Below are 21,442 nucleotides of genomic sequence, written 5' to 3'. Positions count from 1 at the left end.
GAAATCCTGAACAAAGGAAAATGAAGCTCAGTACAGCGTGGTCTAGAACAGTGTTTCTCAACTCCGGTCCTCAGGGCACACTAACAGGCCAGATTTCTAAGTATTACCTTGGGGAGATGCAGACTAGAATACCGCAATCACTGAGCAGCAAATTAGATCAGCTGGGATGTATTTCAGCTTTCTTGCAAACCTTGCCTGTTAGTGTGCCCTGAGGATCGGAGTTGAGAAACGCTGGTCTAGAAGATGACCAGAGCTTACGAAGTATAACAAATCGCTATAAAATCATGTACAAGGTCATCAGAGAAACCATGTACTTAGTAACAGTGGAAATGCAAGCAAAACAATTATCCAGCCAGCAGTAAAGTGCTAAACCTTTCATCCAGTTTTTCTAAATTGCTGCGTGTTTTTTTTTTTTTTTTTTTTTTTTTTTTTTTATTTATTTTTTTTTTTTAATAAATTTTCAAAAGCCAATATAAAGGAATGGCAGTGGTTAAAAGCACTTGTTGGAATAATTAATCCATTATTTAAGGGAAAAAATTATATAGATCTGAATGTTCATGGTTTCCCTACATCCTATTTACAGTTTTGTGGTTCTGGCTCTCTGTCTAAACCATCATTCAAGGACACATGGATAGGATTATAATTTGATGTTCTGCTTCCTTTTTAGCACATTTTCCAGATTTTATTACCGCTTAATTACATGTTTCTTGCTATACCACCCTTTGTATAATTTTATTAGTTTTCTAGGATCCGTGTCTTTGTGGTTTTATAGGTGTGTGAGTGTGAAGTTTCTGAAAGTCAGCCAAGATGTTTTAGAGTCTTATAAATTCAGCTGTTAGTCATGTGGTGACCTGTAGAATAATGGTTACATCAGACTGCAGTTTGGATTTTAGTGCCAAGCTACAACTCATTCGCTCTTTGTCATCGTGTCTTCAAGGTTTCGTAGATCCCAGAAAGTCTATTACAAAAATTCCCAGGCAGGGCATCTGATGTTTGATATGTGCATGACCTAATGTGCTGAACCGATAAAAATAAAACCGGTTCCAGGGGATCTACTGTAAAGCAAATCCATGATTGAAGTCTAGTATGGGCAGGCCCTGTTCTGGCCCTAGGCTGCTAGCTCTGATGGCGACACAAGGAAGCAATTGCCAGATGGTAGGTTCTTGAATATGTTCTTGAATATGTATGGAGTAGGGATGATCGAACTTTTGAAAAGTTTGGTTCGGCCAGAACATCCGAACTTCCCGAAAGTTCGGCCCAGATTTCAGAACCCCATTGAAATCAATGGGACCCGAACTTCGGTAATCAAAAAATACCATTTTTAAGCCCTAAAACCCAATAAATGCCCCTAAAAAGTCCCTAGGGTTCTGGGTCATGCCCCATTAACTATTAATCACACAAAAAAAGTTCTTAAAAATTGTCATTTTTGATAAAAAAGCCAATTATTGAAAAATTAAAAAAAAAAAAAAGAGATTTTTTACTTTAGATTTCGTATCTGGGGGGTCTAAAAAGTGTACATGTGAAGTTTCAGCTCTGTAGCATGTCCAGAACTATGAAAAGATTGTTTGTTTGTATTAGAAAACTTTCAGCTCAGGGGGTTGGCTTCTCTTCTCGGTTTTCACACCTTGCCGGTTTAATAGCAGGCATTTTTTGGGGTTCTTTGCAGTCAGGAAAAACATCTGAACTTGTGTATAGTGGTACTGTGCACAAGTTCTGATGTTTTGCCTGCCTCCAAAAATGCCAGCAAAAACACACCTGGGCATTTTTTTTTTTTTTTTTTTTTTTTTTTTACGTTCTTTTGAGGCAGGCAAAACATCTGAACGTGTGTGTATGTATATGTATATAGACACCTAGCCATATATAGGTGTGATGGTAGCAGAAATATATTACTGTAAATGATTTCGTTAGCGCAAGCATATATTTCTGCTACTATCACACCTATATATGTCTAGGGGGATATATATATATATATATATATATATATATATATATATATATATATACAGACATATATGTGTATATATACACATGTTCAGATGTCATGTCTGACATCAAACATGTCCTCAAAAAAGCACTGGCAATGGCAACCACTCAGCATGAAAAATGCTTGGCTGGTGAGAAGCCATATTCCTGTCCCGAAGCAACTCAGAGAAATGATCATTTCTCTATAGCGGTCACCCTGCTATGGAAGGGTTTTGTCACCCTTCCATAGCAGTCACTGTCAGTTAACCCTACACTACGGTCCCCTTACACTTCACACTTTCCCTACAGAAACTAAATTTTTGAAGCTAACTTAAGTGTAAAGGAGCACTCTAACTACACTAGATATCCCTTTCCTCACACTATTAAATGCTAAATGACACTTTTAAAGTAAAATTAACAAGAACTGCTTCCACTCTCTTCCATGTCCAGTATAACAATGCTAGGAATATGGCAGGGGCTATCTTATATACTGGGGGGCATATTCACTAATGATTGGTCTAGGGACCCCCTAGTCACTCCAATCACATTCCTAGCATTCTCCTGCCCCCTCAATTGGCTTTTGCTAATGGTTCTGGTCCAATCACGGGCTTTTAAAGCCCATTTCCTGAAGCATTGCATTTTGGTCGGTTCTGGTTGCCAAATTCCGAACTTTTTGGGCAAAAAGTTCTAAATTCGGCGGAACCTCGAACACCCAATGTTCGGGCCGAACCGATGGTGGACCCGAACCGTTCGATCATCCCTAGTATGGAGGAGAGCTTGGTACAAATGTTCATCTTCATAAGATGGAGTCTCCTGACTGCCATCTGTCTATAGTGCCATCAGGGGACGATAGTCTTCATCAAACCTTAACGCAGGTTCCTTTGTGCATTCTGCTGTGATTTTATTCATGCAGATTGCTCAAGCCCTGAAGAAAGCAGAGGCTTCTGTTGGCTGTATCTGATGCTCTTAACTATTAAAATACTTCAAAAAGTCCTTAAAGTGAGATGAACTTTTGTACCAGGCACTCCCGTGTATGCATTCAAGAAGGTCTGATTTAGTGGACAGACTGGATTGGTTTGGCGGTTTGATCCTGGGTTCTATTCTCTCATAGGCACTTGGCAGCCAGGCTCACATTTTCCACACTAGTAAACGGTAAACGGCTATGCAGCTCTTTCTTTTTTTGCTTCTTTCTTTTTTTTTTGCTTGCTTCTTTCTTTTTTCCCCAGAAGGCTTGTACTCGCTGTTTTCTGATCCCCCCCCCCCCCCCCCATGGCAGCCATGTGCAAGGTCAGTCAACTTCTACACTCCAGTTGCCTGTGTCCTAGATTCTTAGGAGGCTTTCTGTAAATGCCCCAGGAAGATAGAACTGAGGTTCCCCAGCCAAACCGTAGCTGGGAACCCCACAAAAGGTGCTTGCATTCCAGGAATGCCACAGCCAGAGACTTCTTATCTGGACTCTAGCCCATTTATATCTCCCCTAAGCCCCCTGCTGCTCGTCTTCGATATTGACTGGGGCGATATTCACTTGCATGCTGAGGTCCTATTCTCCCACTCACGATGTCCCAGGGTCCCCTGGGAGACAGGGAAGTAATTGAGCCCAGAGAAGACCTAACAAATCAAGCAATGCTCTCCCTGACTACAGGGAGGCCAAAAACTAAATTTAACAAACCGTAGCACTATGGGATGCTACATTGCTGGACTGAAATAAGAATTGGTTCTGATATACAGTGAAATATTTTTCTTCAAAGAACTAGATCTATGATGAAAGTAGTGTGGTTGGATTTTGTTCTGGTCCTAGGTTGCTAGCTCTCTAATCATAACAAAGGGATTCTTCAACAGATAATAAAAATTCTTGGATGAATACTGAGGAGCGCCTATTTCTTATATATTTTTTTTATTTCTTTTTTCTTTTTTGGGCAGACAAATTTCAGTTTCCATCCCTAGCCTCCTGAAGAGTGGAGAGACCGGAAAGGCATGTCTTACAGTCAAACGACACACCAATCCTGTGGATGTTAAGGCCATCCTTGAAGTTGGTAAAACAAACTACACTGTTATCGATGAGCAAGTCCCACCTGGTGACATCTTTAAAACCTATGAATTGCAGGTTGGTGTTTAAGATATTTTACTTTTACTACTTCTTGCCATGGTGTAACAGGGGGTAGGCAAAGTAGTGCCAATTACAGGAAGGCCTTGATTGGCAGTCAACATCCCAGTGGACTGAATTTGTGGCTGATGAACAGAGCAGATATGCTTGTATGTATTCCACCGGTTTCCAGTGCACAAATGTTTATGCACACAATAACAAGTTTATGAACTCACTCATATGGCAGCCAGCCAAGGGACTATACCAGGCTGAGTAAGGAGGGTGCACACCTCCATAATGGGGACTGGTTGGTGGTAATGTCACTAAAGTATATCTCAAGGCTAAACTTGCTTTAGGCAGAATGAGAAAGGGTTGGAAGGTGTCAGCTGTCACCTCGCATTGTAATCCCATTGGGGAGTCTGCTTTCCCATTAAAAAAAAAAAAAGAGAAATTGGCAGAACTCCAGGGATTGTATGTATCCTTGCGAAGTATTTGGCCCCCTTGAACTTTTTGACCTCTTGCCACATTTCAGGCTTCAAAACCTAAAGATGTAAAACTGTAATTTTTTGTGAAGAATCAACAAGTGGGACACAATCCTGAATTGGAACGAAATGTATTGGATATTTCAAACTTTTTTACCAAATAAAAAACTGAAAAATTGGGCGTGCAAAATTATTCAGCCCCCTTAAGTTAATACTTTGTAGCGCCACCTTTTGCTGCAATTACAGCTGTAAGTCGCTTGGGGTATGTCTCTATCAGTTTTGCACATCGAGAGACTGAATTTTTTGCCCATTCCTCCTTGCAAAACAGCTCGAGCTCAGTGAGGTTGAATGGAGAGCGTTTGAACAGCAGTTTTCAGTTCTTTCCACAGATTCTCGATTGGATTCAGGTCTGGACTTTGACTTGGCCATTTAACACCTGGATATGTTGATTTGTGAACCATTCCATTGTAGCTTTGCTTTATGGTTTGGATCATTGTCGTGTTGGAAGACAAATCTCCGTACCAGTCTCGGGTCTTTTGCAGACTCCCATCAGGTCTTCTTCCAGAATGGTCCTGTATTTGGCTCCATCCATCTTTCCATCAATTTTAACCAACTTTCCTGTCCCTGCTGAAGAAAAGCAGGCCCAAACCATGATGCTGCCACCACCATGTTTGACAGTGGGGATGGTGTGTTCAGGGTGATGAGCTGTTGCTTTTACGCCAAACATAACATTTTGCATTGTTGCCAAACAGTTCGATTTTGGTTTCATCTGACCAGGGCCGGATTAAGAGAATTATGGGCCTGGTGTTGAGGATTTTGGTGGGCTTTAAGGGCTGTGCATCAGCGTGCGCTCTGAGGTGAAAGGGTGCAGCTGAACAGGCCCAATGCTATGGAAGTCCCAGGCTTCCATAAGAGCCCTTCATGGGCGTGAGTGGCACGCCCTGAGGTGAGGTTGAAGGGCGCAGCTGTGCAGACCTAACATAACATTACAGAAGCTAAATACCTGGCTTCCCTTAGGATGGCCCGCAGTGCCCGTTATTAATCCCACTACAGGCCCAGGTGGTGCATTTGGACTGCAGGACTGTCATGCCAGGGGAGATCACTTCCTGTCGGCCCGTTGCTTTCTGGTACATGTAGGAGAGGGGTGCAGGGTGTACGTGGTGAGTGGTACATGTAGAAGAGAGGTGTGGAGTGTATGGCTGTGGGTGGTACATGTAGGAGAGGGGTGTGGAGTGTATGGTGGTGGGTGGTACGTGTAGGAGAGGGGTGTGGAGTGTATAGCGGTGGGTGGTACATGTAGGAGAGGGGTGTGGAATGTATAGCGGTGGGTGGTAAGTGTAGGAGAGGGGTGTGTAATGTATAGTGGTGGGTGGTACATGTAGGAGAGGGGTGTGGAATGTATGGCGGTGGGTGGTACATGTTGGAGAGGGGTGTGGAATGTATAGCGGTGGGTGGTAAGTGTGGGAGAGGGGTGTGGAGTGAATGGCTGTGGGTGGTACGTGTAGCAGAGGGGTGTGGAGTGTATGTCTGTGGGTGGTACGTGTAGGAGAGGGGCTAGGAGTGTATGGCGGTGGGTAGTATGTGCAGAAGGGTGCAGATGGTATAAAAGTATTTGGTGTGAATGAGTCCTAATTTATTGGTCCAGCACTGCAGAGGCCATTTGGCAGTGCCAAGCATGGAACAATTGAAGTTAGCTGTACAGCACTAGTACTGGGCTCCTACGCTGCTGTCACTGACCCTCCCCCTACCTCCCCCTTCCTCAAGCCCCTGCACACAAGTCTCAACATCTTGCATAACCCATCAACTCACCTCCCTCAACATATCCCGCAGAACGAACTTCTGCAGGCATCCTCCCAGCGGGATCATTAGCAGCCAGAAGCTCCACCTCCACAGTCTTTTTGCAAGCAGCACTGGAGGACACTAATAGGGGAGCTGGGGAGTGCTGAGAGAGGTCCACCAGTGCCCACCAATGCAGCCTCAGCAGTGCCCATCAATGCAGCCTCATTAGTGCCCATCAATGCAGCCTCATTAGTGCCCATCAATGCAGCCTCATTAGTGCCCATCAATGCAGCCTCATTAGTGCCCATCAATGCAGCCTCATTAGTGCCCATCAATGCAGGCTCACCAGTGCCCATCAATGCAGCCTGATCAGTGCATGGAGATTAGAGAGAGGAGAGCTGCCGGATTACACAGAGCGGGGATCTCCTGCTTACCCGGCATTGCTGTCATATGAAATCCTGCCTCCTGGACCGGCTCCTATGATAGACTTCAGCAGTGTGCTGTCTATTGGAGGAGCAGGTCCAGGATGCGGGACTTCATATGACAGCAGCCATAGGGTAAGCGGGAGATTCTTGCTCTGTGTAATCCAGAGGTACTCGCCCCGCCCCCCTCTCCCCTCTGAGGCAGCCCAATAGGTAAGTATAATAAGGCTTACTTGTAGGGAAAATGAATATCTCTTAAATGTGCACTGTTTTGGAAGAATTTACCCTGGATGCAGCCAGTTGCGTCACTGGCACATGCGCTCTGAAGGTACGGCATACCTTGCTGGACCTTTGGAGCATTGTGCTGGAACTAAGGGCTTCTGGGACTGGATACAAATTGACCCCCACTAATCAGCCAGTCCATACACAGCTATAGTACAGTGTTGTGTGCAGAGCTGCTGTTTAGCTTCTTAATGCAGCAGACTATCTGCCCTGTGTGCCCCTGTGACTGTAGTGTGAGCTATAGTAGATAATTGGAGAATAGACAGGATCCAGCAGCAGCACTCATTGGTTATCAGCACCTGAGTCCATGAGGATCAACTACAGTTATATGATGGATTTGGTACTGTGTTGTTTTCCTAAACTCCCACAGACAAAGTTCTCTCTCTCCCCTCCCATAAAGTTACATTTGGTAACTTCTTCTCTGCCTGGATGCACGTTCTGATATAAAACAGTCTGTTACTGTGAAACTCACCCCTGTTCTTCCTGTCACAAAGTCATGACATAGCCCCAGCCCCACACACAGTAGCTGCCGTGATTTACTTACTGCATGTGGAGGAGAGACCGAAGTTCCACTGAAGCTGTCTGCCGGGAGGAGGGGGGAGGACTCGGAGGGAGGGGGAAAGAGCAGCAGAGTGACAGACTGCCCTCAGCTCAGCCAATCATAGATCAGCTATACCAAAACTTAGACAAGAGTAAAGCCTCCTGTTTCTCCTCTACCACTAACAGGCAGTCAAAAACTGCTCTGGGAGGGATCAGAGCTCCCAAACCTCCCGCCCAATCAGCCCTGCAAACTTCTCTGATGTCCATAACACATCCGTGCCCCGGCAGCTGTCTCTCTCTGTCCACCCTGAGTGCTGTGCAGCCGGGCTGCTCTGTTTACAAGTGACAGAAAATAGCGGTGACAGAATCTGGCCAGCCAGGGCCTATATTATGGTAGGGGCCTGGTGCTGCAGCTCCAATAGCCCCTATGTTAATCCGGCCCTGCTTCTTCCACATGTTTGTGTCTCCCAAGTGGCTTGTGGCAAACTTTAAACGACACTTTTTATGGATATCTTTAAGAAATGGCTTTCTTCTTGCCACTCTTCCATAAAGGCCAGATTTGTGCAGTATACAACTGATTGTTGTCCTATGGACAGAGTCTCCCACCTCAGCTGTAGATCTCTGCAGTTCATCCAGAGTGATCATGGGCCTCTTGGCTGCATCTCTGATCAGTCTTCTCCTTGTATGAGCTGAAAGTTTAGAGGGACGGCCAGGTCTTCGTAGATTTGCAGTGGTCTGATACTCCCATTTCAATATTATCACTTGCACAGTGCTCCTTGGGATGTTTAAAGCTTGGGAAATTTTTGTATCCAAATCTGGCTTTAAACTTCTCCACCAGTATCTCGGACCTGCCTGGTGTGTTCCTTCTTCTTCATGATGCTCTCTGCGCTTTAAACGGACCTCTGAGATTATCACAGTGCAGGTGCATTTATACGGAGACTTGATTACACACAGGTGGATTCTATTTATCATCATTAGTCATTTGGGTCAACATTGGATCATTCAGAGATCCTCACTGAACTTCTGGAGAGTTTGCTGCACTGAAAGTAAAGGGGCTGAACAATTTTGCACGCCCAATTTTTTTCAGTTTATTTGTTAACAAAGTTTGAAATATCCAATAAATTTCGTTCCACTTCATGATTGTGTCCCACTTGTTGGTTGTTCACAAAAAATTACAGTTTTATATCTTTGAAGCCTGAAAAGTGGCAAAATGTCGCAAAGTTCAAGGGGGCCGAATACTTTCGCAAGGCACTGTGTGTGTGTGTGTGTGTGTGTGTGTGTGTGTGTGTGTGTGTGTGTGTGTGTATATAATATATTTTTTTTTTATGCTGGAAATGTTTGCAGCTCCCAATTATGACTCCTTGTTGGACTCCTTGTTGGACCACTGTCTGTCTATTCAGTTCTACAACAGTCCAGCTCTCTATCATCCTTTTTAGCACAGGGTATTTGAAAGGGAAGTGTGGTGCTTTTTTTTTTTTTTTTTTTTTTAACCCAAGAATCATACTTCCCTATGTAAAGGAACATCAGTCCAATGGTGCATCTTTCCACGACACCTCAAAGACTGAGAAGCCGACTGATGAAAGACTGCTGAGCACTCGGTTCTTAGAGCTCTATGAGCAGACAGCTGGTAACTGTTAAGCTGGATACACATTATCGAACTTTTGCTGTTCGATTTTCTTTAGATTTACCTTCAACTATGTAGTGCATGGGCCTGCCTGATTGCATACAAATGGAAAGTGTTTAGATTTGACCTCATATTATATGGTTTTGGTAAATCTAAAGGAGAAAATCTAAAGAAAGTTGTATAGTGTGTATCCAGCATAAATCACCGCTCTCTGCTCTGCTCCCTTGGCCCTTTTCCTTTGTTTGAGAAATTGCAGTCATAAAAATTTGCAAAGACCACACACACTGTTAGAAATTTGTTCATGTGAGAAAACTGCTCCTTCAGATTATTTCCTCAATATGCTTAACAACAAACTAACCTTGATTAGCAATGTTTTGAATACAACAAGAGTGACCATATGGGCATCTTTGGACTTCTGTCTGGTATTACAAAATGCCAATTGATTCATTAACTATTCTGGCTCTAATTGTCCTCCCATCTGTACAGGTGCCAGAGGTGCCCGCACCGACTCCAGTGTTTCTCCTTGTCACCGCCGTCAGTGGGAACTACAACTACACAGCTCGCAGGTCTGTGGTCCTTGCTCCAACTGGCAATGTTGCCTTCATCCGGACAGACAAGGAACTGTACAAGGGTGGACAGAAGGGTAATTTTTTTATTTTTATAGCTGTTAAACAAGTAGGTCTTATATTTTAGACATGTGCAGTTTGTTTCATACTGAATTGAAATTTGGACAAATTTTTCATTTTCGGAGATTTGGCTTTATCCAAATTGTAGAAATAACAAATAGTTCCGAATTTAATCAAATTGACAATTTAAATCAATTTCAATAGTTTTCTATTTTATTTTCTAATTTCCAAAGAGAATAGAATGTGAAGGAATAGAAAGGATATAACCATTTTCTGAAATTTGAAAATTGCATTTGAACACCTAAAGAATAGAGCAGACTATAATAGAATTAAAAAAAAAAAAAAAATAGAAGGAATATTACTATTTTCCGAAATTTGAGTAGGAAGAGAATAGAAAAAAGGACTAGAATATAACCTCTGAAATTCAAATTTTGAATAGAATAAACAAATGGCATATAATTAATAAAACCATAGAATGAATATAACCATTTTCCTAAATTCAAATTTGATTAGAATATGAAGATGGTCATGGTCTATTTCGATTCGTTTTTTTTCCTATGCTATTCTGGTTTCTATTCTAATTTATTCTTTTCCATTCTATTCAAATTTGAATTGATTCTGTTTGAATTTTGTGAAATGGTTATATTCTTTCTAAAAAAAGATGGAGATATATCAACACCGTGCAGGATTTCCTTGGATCTGAACGGTTCCCCCCCCCATGCATCCCTATGGGGCATTGGATGTCAGCGGAGACATGTCCGCTGACATCCGATCCGTCAAATCTGGACGGATGGAAGCCCTTTTTTCCATCCGTCCAGCGGATGAGAATGGACCGACGGTCCGTTCCCATCCGATTCCCCCATAGGGATGTATGGGGCTCTTGACAGCTGTGTCTCCGCACAGTGCGGAGAACAGCTGTCATTCTCTTGCTCAGCGGGGGACCGGAGTCCGCCGACGGAGCGGATAGTGTGAAAGAGCCCTTGGAGTAAGAAGTGCAGCAACCAAATCTCCAGTTTCTGGAGACCTGGATCATCTGGTATAACCTCAAACAATGGCTTTTATTTCTGTCTGGATACTTGAATGTGTTGTGTGTCAATAACTTGGTGCACATCTTGTCTTATTTGTCTACAGTGCAGATTTACCTGATGTCAATGGACAATAATTTACGCCCAGTGGAGGAAACGGTGAGTAGGGTTCAGATCTCTGATTTTAAAGTAGAAGAAAATCAATCACTAAAATTGAATAGGCTAGAAGATGGAATGCTAGGCAGTCAGACCCCCCACCTATCCTGCTTGCTTAGTCTTGGAAAGAAGGGGGGTGCTTCCCTATTTTCCTAATCTTGCAGGCTTCCTCTTCACCAGACAACTGGTTCCCCTAAAGCTGATTCTTTTTGCTAATTTTGTGACCATACACTCAGCCGCACAACTAGCCATGGGTAGGAGCGCTACATATATTTGCTGCAAGCAGGGCCGGACTGGGAATAAAAACCAGCCCTAGAAATAATTTCATACCAGCCCCATAGCATTATTATACTGACCCAACAGCAAAGCGTCATTATTTTCCTGTTCCTAAAAGGGAAAACCATGCACCATGTGAAGCGTGTATTATATGTAGATAAGACAGATATGAAATCACATAGGGTGTAATGGTGAATCCTGCAGACTCTGATGTAAAGGGGAACCCAAGGAACTCTGGAAATGTGACCAGAGACCACCTTCCACAGAAAGAAGGGGGGTTACTGATATAAGGGGGGCCTTTATATCAGTGCCCCCTTACGTTACTGTATTCACTTCCCCCTTACGTCACTGACCCCTACTCAGACTGGTCTGAGGGAGCTGTCACTGACCACCTCTTAGGTGCACCGTGAAGGGCTCAGTCAGTTTGCTCCAGCTTGTTGGCTCTGGGTTTATCCTATAGTCTTCTCTCCACAGTCCACATACATCTGACTTCTCCCGTGACCCCCATCCCGGCGGCACTCCCACTACTGACTCCTCTCCAGACTCCCCCTCAGAGACTGCAGACATGATAAAAGACAAGAGATGGTCATAGGCTGTGCGGACATGGTATAGGAGATGTCAGAGGTTGCAGACATGGTACAGGAGATGTCAGAGGTTGCAGACATGGTACAGGAGATGTCAGAGGTTGCAGACATGGTACAGGAGATGTCAGATGCTGTAGACATGGTACAGGAGATGTCAGAGGATGTGCGGACATGGTACAGGAGATGTCAGAGGATGTGCGGACATGGTAAGGGAGATGTCAGAGGCTGTGCGAACATGGTACAGGACATGTCAGAGGCTGTGCGGACATGGTACAGGAGATGTCAGGGGCTGTGCGGACATGGTACAGGAGATGTCAGAGGATGTGCGGACATGGTACAGGACATGTCAGAGGCTGTGCGGACATGTCAGAGGATGTGCGGACATGGTACAGGAGATGTCAGAGGATGTGCGGACATGGTACAGGAGATGTCAGAGGCTGTGCGGACATGGTACAGGAGATGACAGAGCCTGTGCGGACATGGTACAGGAGATGACAGAGCCTGTGCGGACATGGTACAGGAGATGTCAGGGGCTGTGCGGACATGGTACAGGGGATGTCAGAGGATGTGTGGACATGGTACATGAGATGTCAGAGGCTGTGCGGACATGGTACAGGACATGTCAGAGGCTGTGCGGACATGGTACAGGAGATGTCAGAGGCTGTGCGGACATGGTACAGGAGATGTCAGGCACTGTGCGGACATGGTACAAGAGATGTCAGGCACTGTGCGGACATGGTACAAGAGATGTCAGAGGCTGTGCGGACATGGTACAGGAGATGTCAGGGGCTGTGCGGACATGGTACAGGAGATGTCAGGGGCTGTGCGGACATGGTACAGGACATGTCAGAGGATGTGCGGACATGGTACAGGACATGTCAGAGGATGTGCGGACATGGTACAGGACATGTCAGAGGATGTGCGGACATGGTACAGGAGATGTCAGAGGATGTGCGGACATGGTACAGGAGATGTCAGGGGCTGTGCGGACATGGTACAGGAGATGGCTGTGCGGACATGGTACAGGAGATGGCTGTGCGGACATGGTACAGGAGATGGCTGTGCGGACATGGTACAGGAGATGGCTGTGCGGACATGGTACAGGAGATGGCTGTGCGGACATGGTACAGGAGATGGCTGTGCGGACACGGTACAGGAGATGTCAGAGGCTGTGGAGGGGTCCAGTCTTACCCGCCCCTGGTGTAGAAAGGCGCGCGCCACCACCCCGACCAAGATTAGTGCCTTCCTATAAAAATGACACCGCCCAGTGCCATTACGTCACTACTGGCCTTCCCTAGCCTAGCTGCAGCCATATACTATACGGGTACCACCAGGGCTGGTAGAAAGATTTTTGACACCCTAGGCAACGCCCCCCCCCAGCTGGGAAGGTTACTTTACATTAATGACATTAAAGACATTAATGCACTGCAGAGATCCTGGAAAAAAAACATCTTCATTATTAAGTGCTTAATGTGAATGTGTATGAGATGGAGATGCAAGTGGATAGGCTTGCCTGTGGCTGTGCATTCATCACACCAACGAGGTAAATTAACCACCCAGACAAATAGAAACAAAAAGTCCATCCACTGAACCCTTACCCATCTGTCTGAAGAGGATTGTTACAGATCTCATGAAGATCATGTTGGTCACTCGGACTCCCCCAGTCACACAGAGGCGGAACTTGCGGGCGGGCGGGCGGCCGTGAATTGCGGGCGGCCAGAAGGAACTTGCGGGCGGCTGGCGGCCGGAACTTGTGGGCGGGAGGGAGGCAGGGCGGGCGGCCGGAACTTGCGGCCGGAACTTGCTGGCGGCCGGAACTTGTGGGCGGGGCCAGAACTTGCGGCCGAACTTGTGGGCGGGCAGGCGGGCGGCCGGAACTTGTGAGCGGGCGGACGGCCAGAACTTGCGGCCGGAACTTGCGGGCGGGCTGGCGGCCGGAACTTGTGGGCGGGGCCAGAACTTGCAGCCGAACTTGTGGGCGGGCAGGCGGGCGGCCGGAACTTGTGAGCGGGCAGACGGCCGGAGCTGGCGGCCGGAACTTGCGGGCGGGCTGGCGGCCGGAACTTGTGGGCGGGGCCAGAACTTTTGCCGAAACTTGCGGGTGGGCGGGCCCTCTGAGTGCTGCTGCTCTCAAAGCGGCCCCAGGGCAGTCAGCCTACCGGGAAATCTCCCGGTATCCCGGTAGGCCAGTCCGGCCCTGGCTGCAAGCACAAATTTAACTTTTAAATCTGCAGCTTTCATTAAAATGTCTGTTCACCCATGGGGGTTTCTTGGGCATAACTGCTTAGCACAGTGCTCTAGCAAACCAATTGTCATTCAGTTATCTGATGGCAATGATGCCATTATTGTGCAAGAAATCTGATCTTGGTCAGTCTGTGCCAATAAAGGGGTTATGCTTAATATCCTGTAGTTTTGTGATTGGTGTCCATTCAGGGCAGAGGGCAAAACAAATTCCAACTTACTGGAAAACATGCATATCTTTGAAGTAAACTCCAGAATGAACAGTCTGCATGTTCATTATTGAGCCATATTTTATAAGCCTAAATAGTGACCCTAAAAAAATGTAATCTAGTTCTAATTTAACAGGATGTTGGTGAATGATGTACCCAGTTTGTGGCTTTCATTTTACTGTAGCTTACTATATGTTGACCAATTGTTTTGTACTATCAGACAGCCTGGAATGTTCAGGGTCCGTAATAAAGGGATAGTTGATAGATAACTTGATAGTTATCTACAGTATACAGCTCACTTTACAGAGGAATACACTTGGCATTTTTAAAAAAGCATGTAAAAAATATTCAAATATTTGAAATTCATTCCATCTGCACTTTAAGGCTTAATGCAAAAAACGAATTTGGTTTTCAACAAAAAAAAAAATCAATTTCCCACAATGCATCTGCCAACATCACTAAAGTGACTTGACCATGAAGATGCATTGTCTTGACAACCCTGGGGGAAACATGCTTCTCCATTGAACACTGAGGATGCTTGGGATCTGATGTGTACTGATGCCCCAAATAAGGAGGGCTGGACTTGTAAGTCTCCACTTAACACCATTGACAGTCATTACCGCCCCTCTAAAATATGTACGGTGTATTGCTCTTTAGAGGGCAGTAGAGCAGCAGTTTCCAGGTGTTCGGGAGGTGATATAGCTGCCTCCTTAATGCCTGTGGAGTTTGGGGTTTCAGTCATAACCGCAAGCCAAACCTTTGGCTCATGGTTGGTTTGCAGCCCTGTTGACATCGATGGGTGTTGCAAACTGTCAAAACATGTCTCAAAAATGATCAATCTTCTGTTTGGGTCTAAGTCTCTGCAACAGCATATTGATGTGACTATGAATCCATAAATCTAACCTTCTTTTGTTTTTTTGTTTTTTCTTCTTTTTTAGTTTCCTGAAATCTATATAACGGTAAGTAGGAAAAAAAATAGGATTAAGTTGTTTGAGCAGAATCCAATGTAAACTTTCTACACACTTTGTAGTTAAATTTTAAGGTTAAATGATTAGAGAAAGCTACTCTTCCTAGCATTGAAACAGAAGTTGATCACTTTGTCAAAAAGACAAAAAACGGCCAGGTTTCCTGTAAGAAGTTTCCATTTTTGTTTGACGTCGTCCTTCCATCTACTCACCTGATATCTTCAAATGAAAAGCGACTCTGATGCAATGCAAATCCCCCCTCTATAAACTGGCAATCGTGTTTCATGGCTAGATAAGAGTATAAAGTAAACCAAACCGTTTCTCCATATTAAGGTTTCTTTTTCTGCTGATGATTCAAATGTTATACTTTTGGATTTCCTTAACTTTGTCTGTTATGATGGTCACCATGACAAATGGAATTATTAAATTTCCCTCTGCAGGGATACATAAAGCATTTAAAACATGACAGGAGCTCCAACTCTTCCCTACTGTATGGCTTTAAATTCTTAAAAGGCAGAACATTACAGGGGTATTGGGCCCTTGTTGGTGTACAGCAGCTTTTCTTTTTACCCCAGAGGAACCCTTGAAATAACTTTTTCAGGTCTCAGGGACCCCTGCTTAAATCAGACCCATCAAGGGTCTATAGAATAATGGCCCTTACATTTTTGGTCCGTAGGAAAAATTCCCCACTTAGAGATCAGAATGGCACCCTTACAGAAAGCTAAAAGATCTGTGATGTTATGCTATTGGCTCTGCCAAATCGTGTTGGACCCAGAACTATGCAGGCCCCGTCAGATGGGGTCAATCCGCTACAGGTCAAGGAACACCAGCAACCTCTGCCCAAACCCTGGTTGAGATTGATGTACAGTGTAATAGGAAAGTGACCTGTATAATATGGTAAAATGACCAGCCATATGGTACCCATATAGCCTAGTACAGTCTTTTCGAAAACATTGTAGCATGGTATAACAAGCTGACTGACAAGATACTTGGAGAAATGTGGCTCTACCAAGTGCAAAAAAAGCAACGGTGACTCATGAAATTGCAAAGTCAGTATTGGATAACTTTTTGTACTGCTGTTGCAATATACCATAGTATAAAGACTAAGTTAAATGTTGGGCTTTAGGAGTTGGCTTGCATTTTAGTAGTATAGGATAGGCTGAAAAGTTCCAAAACTAAGAACGGCAGGAAGATGTGTGTCAATGGCATGCTTGGTTGGGCAGTTATGATGACCATACAGTAGGGCACAAGAGGAGAAAGTTGGGGGAAGAAGCTCTTCAACCACATTTGGAAGCACAGAAAAAGCTTGCCCCCTTGGCATGATCACAAAATGTATTTATGGACATCTTGAGAGTAGAGATGGGCTGGATGCTCGGGTCAAACCTAGGTTTGACTCCAACATTGGGTGTTGGTGTGTTTGCAGAACACATGAACACCCGGGGTGCTCGGCAGCAAGTTCCCCCGCTGATGAGCTCCCCATAATGCACTGCGCGATTGCAGTGCTTGTTGTTGGCCAAAGCATGCACCTGACCTGTATGCTTTGGCCAATCGCAGCACAATGTCTTGTCAGAGCCATGATTGGCCAAAGGCAGGGTGCCTTTAGCCAATCATGGCTCAGGGACTTAGTCTGCGCCTTGCACTATTTAAGGCTGCTGCTGACACGGCAGCCATGTATAGTATGAGACAATAGAGATTAGGCAGGTAGTTAGTGGATAGTGTGTTGCATTAGTTTAGTGCAGTCGGTGTAGTGTACAGGCATACCCCACTTTTAAAAAAAATGTGTAAATATATTGTAGTCCTGGGTCCCCTCCCAAGGTTTTTGAGTCCCTGTCACTTATAGTTCGTGAGTTTCATACCAAGCTGACCAAGATTTCCCATAGATGCCAATGAGCGCTGAAAATTGGTCTAGGCAGGAAGGGTGTGAAAGTGCTCTGTATTTAAGGGGAACCCCATGACAGAGTTAAATTAAAAAAACTGGTCTGGTATAGATTTTATGGGGAACTCCACGTCAAAATTTAGAAAATAAATGGCGTGGGCACCCCCAAAAAAATAAATAAATAAATAATTCATTCATACCAGGCCCTTTGGGTCTGGTACTGATTTTAAGGGGAACTCCATGGCAAAACTAAAAAAACGCAGGCCAGGATGGGGGGGGGGGGGCGCGTCACCCCCGCCCCCTGGACCATACCAGGCCGCTTGCCCTCAACATGGGAAGGGTGCTTTGTTGCATGTTGATGGGGACAAGGGCCTCCTTCCGACAACCCTGGGTTGTGGTTGTGGGGGTCTGCGGGTAGGCGGCTTATCAGTCTGGAAGCTTTAACAAGGGGGGGCGCCCAGATCCAGCCCCCCATGTGGATGGCTATCGGGTACATCGTACCCCTACCCATTCACCAAAAAATATAAAAAGGAAAAATGTCATGTGATGTCAGAAGGGGCAGTGCTACCAGATGACCTAATCGGGTGGCCCGCCTCTTGCCTATAAAAACATCTGTCAAAGCTGAAGAACGGTAAACACCCCAAAGCACCCTCCCAATGTTGAGGGCATGTGTGGCCTAGTATGGTTCAGGAGGGGGCGCTCTCCCACGCGCTTTTTTTTTTTTTTTTTTTTTTTTTTTTTTTAATTTATTGCCAGAGCAGACAGTACGTTGCAGACACTACGTTACAGCCGCGAGCAAGTTTAAATTGCCTTTTTTTTTTTTTTTTTTCCTTTAGAAATGTCAGTATTGCTACAGCAAGATCCATGCATCATACAGATGCGCCACTTTACAAACACATTAAGGGGACCCCCTGGGCACGATATTTAAAATGAATTTTTCATTTTTATTCACTTAAAGCATGATTTAATTCACTGCTCCTGTAAAAACTTGGTTTAAAAAAAAAAAAAAAAAAACAGTGTAAAAAAAGTGTATGAGGACCAGTACCTGGGTCCTCATACACTTTTTATGACAATAACTTGCATATAAGCCTATAAAATGAGGACTTTGTTTTTTCATGTTTGTCTCCCATAGACTTTTAAGAGTTTGCATGTTTGCTAGAACTGTTTCCCTGTTCGAGATGTTCTGGTGCGAACCGAACGGGGATGTTTGGCCCATCACTACTCGAGGGTATCTGCTGTTGATGCTCCTCTCCCAACATCCTATTCTTTTTTTCTTTCCTAATGACTGATGATGATTATTATCTTGATGGCGTAAATTATTTGCTGCGTCTCTCGTTCAGTTCTTATAGAATTTGTATAACTGCCTGAGTTTTCCATTTTAGGATCCAGCTGGAAATCGGTTACATCAATGGCTGGCTCAGAGTACGATGGGAAGCTTCCTGTACTTGAGTTTCACCATGCTCGATGATCCAGATCTTGGAAGTTATCAGATAGTAGCTAACAGAGCGTCTGGCAACCCAGTTACTAAATCTATCAAGGCTGAGCAGTATAGTATGTATGACTAGTAAATTCTTCTTTGTTTCAATCTTATTTATTTAGGAAATACAATTGTACAAAAGAAAAACCATCTTACTTAATACCACTTGATACAGAACATTTTATGCTAGGAGTGTGGATATCAAACCTTTAATATCCAGCAAGCACTAGGACTGCAAATAATACTTTATCTTACAAAACCTTAACCACTTGTCGACTGCTCAAAGAATCCTACTGCAGCAGCGCGGCTCTCCTGGGTCTAGCGTCGTAGACCTACGTCGCTGGAGTTCATGTGATTCCGGCGGCGGCGAGTCTCGGATGATCGTCGTGGAAACAGTGAGAAGATCCGCCTACTTATGTAAACAAAGCAGGCGGATCTTCTCAGTGACATTGAGGAGAAGATCACAGGATTCAGCATAGCGCAACTTGCGATCTGTCTGTCGCAGAACCCTCCCCCCATACACACGTCAGAAAGCATGAGGCATATATTTAGCCCCTTGATCACCCATAAAGTTAACCCCTTCCCTGCCAGTGTCATTATTACAGTAACAGTGCATTTTGTTAGCACTGATTACTGTAGTAATATCACCAGTCCCCCCAAAAGTCTCAAATGTCAGTTAAGGGTTCGATCTGTCAGCCACAATGTCGCAGTCCTGCAGAAAATCACAGATCGCCGCCATTGCTGGTAAAAAAATAAATAAGGCACATCTCTTCCGTAGTTGGTAAACGCGTTAACTTTTGCGCAAAACAACAATCAAAATATGCTTATTGATTTTTTTTTTTTTTTCCCCAAAGATATGTAGCAGAAAACTAATTGGCCTAAAATGTAATTTTTTTTTTTTTTTTTCCTGGGAATGTTATTTTTCTGGGAATGTTATATCAGAATGTGAAATATAAATAAATAAATATATATATATATATATATATATATATATATATATATATATATATATATATATATATATATATATATATATATATATATATATATATATATATATATATATATATATATAATTTTTTTTTCTCAAAATTGTCGCTATTTTTTTGTATATAGCGCAAAAAATAAAAATTGCACAGGTGATCAAATACCACTACAAACATAAATAGACTGGCACAACAGGACTCAAAGGTGAACCTCAATGGCCTCCTATAAATCATATGGGAAGATAAACGGACCTGAATGGTGTTCTGAAAAGTCCATAAGTGGAACCGGTCTGTGCACTCCTGAAGGCAGCTTAATCTCAAGTGGAGAAAACTTGCAAGATACTGGAAAAGAAGAAAAGCGCCACTCTAAGTGCAGTAGACTCTGTAATATATTTAACATCTACCATACTGGGTACTCACAAGATAAAAAGAATAAAAACATGGTGAATATTGCTCAAAGGATAGGTTGTTCCAATGCCTGGGAGAGGAGGGACTGATGTGCTCCAAACGAATCCGTGTCTGACTGCGAGAGTCAGCGATATCCGGACCCAGGGGACACCTGCAGCGCTTCCGGCGGCGGACTTCCGGGTTGGGTGTAGAGCGTGGGGCGTGATGACGTAGGCCTGAGGAAGGAGCGCATGCTCCGACAATGCGTCGCCTACGTCATCACGCCCCACGCCCAACCCGGAAGTCCGCCGCCGGAGGCGCTGCAGGTGTCCCCTGGGTCCGGATATCGCTGACTCTCGCAGTCAGACACGGATTGGTTTGGAGCACATCAGTCCCTCCTCGCCCAGGCATTGGAACAACCTATCCTTTGAGCAATATTCATCATGTTTTTATTCTTTTTATCTTGGGAGTACCCAGTATGGTAGATGTTAAATAAATTACCGAGTCTACTGCACTTAAAGTGGCACTTTTCTTCTCTTTCCAAATACCACTACAAGAAGGCTCTATTGGTGGAAAAAAAGACCTAAATTTAATTTGGGTACAGTGTCGCACGACCGCGCAATTGTCTGTTTTAAAGGAACGCCGTGTCGAATCGCAAAGTAGGGCCTGGTCAAGGAAGGGGGGAAAATCTTCTGATCTTAAAGTGGTTAATATATTGTTAGTAAGGCCAACTCGTATCATATAATCCAGGAACTAAATGCTCCTCCTCTGAATATATCACTTAGACCTGATTTACAAATACAACAGTGTCTTAGTTGGCTTACTGACTTGATGTAAATACTCTTAACTGATCAGGAGGAAGAAAAAAACAAAGTACAAAAAACACAAAGTATGCACTCCGCTATGACCGTGATCCACCCCCAATGGATATATCAGTGGTCCACTCGACAAACTCAGCCAAAACTGAGACCATACGGACCAAGTATTCGCGAAACGTTCCAAATCCTCAAGGTCTTGCGCAAGTAGACGTTCCAAAGCTTTAATTTTATCCACCTCTACCACCCACTCTATCAGAGAGGGCACGTCTAATTGTCCCCAATATCTGGGGATCACATTTCTCATAGCAGCCAAATAATGGCAATGGCACAGGATATCTAACTTGACCAACCTGAGAGGTCCCAGTATCAAGGATAACTGAGCTATCTCAGGGGAAGGAGTCCCTGTGGTCTCTGTCAACCTGCAGTTCAAAGCAAAAACATTTTTCCATAACTTCAGGACTTGGGGGCAGTGCCACCATATATGTAGCATTGTGCCCCTATCCGAGGAACATCTCGTAAATTCTTCTTGAGCAGTACTGTTGGGGAATCCAGTGGCAGCTTTTTCCATTGCACATCATGGCAGACTTGCCTCTGGGTTTGCCTCTACCCACCAGCACGGACAGCTCTCACTCAGTTTCCTTA

General features: G+C 44.3%; 1 protein-coding gene across 1 annotated transcript in view; it reads left to right on the top strand.

Annotated features, from left to right (window-relative positions):
- The window catches only part of LOC309564193 (alpha-2-macroglobulin-like), a 125,865-nt gene that overhangs the window by 20,032 nt on the left and 84,391 nt on the right, over positions 1-21,442 (top strand). Inside the window, exons 2-6 of the mRNA XM_082268824.1 lie at positions 3,883-4,066; positions 9,661-9,817; positions 10,932-10,984; positions 15,230-15,250; positions 18,515-18,683. Coding sequence (XP_082124950.1) covers positions 3,883-4,066; positions 9,661-9,817; positions 10,932-10,984; positions 15,230-15,250; positions 18,515-18,683 — 584 coding nt within the window. The remainder of the gene's footprint in view (positions 1-3,882; positions 4,067-9,660; positions 9,818-10,931; positions 10,985-15,229; positions 15,251-18,514; positions 18,684-21,442) is intronic.

This window comes from Pelophylax lessonae (genome assembly GCF_965119305.1).
Source record: "Pelophylax lessonae genome assembly, chromosome: 9".
Lineage (NCBI taxonomy): Eukaryota > Metazoa > Chordata > Amphibia > Anura > Ranidae > Pelophylax > Pelophylax lessonae.
This window is presented reverse-complemented; position numbering and strand designations above follow the sequence as displayed.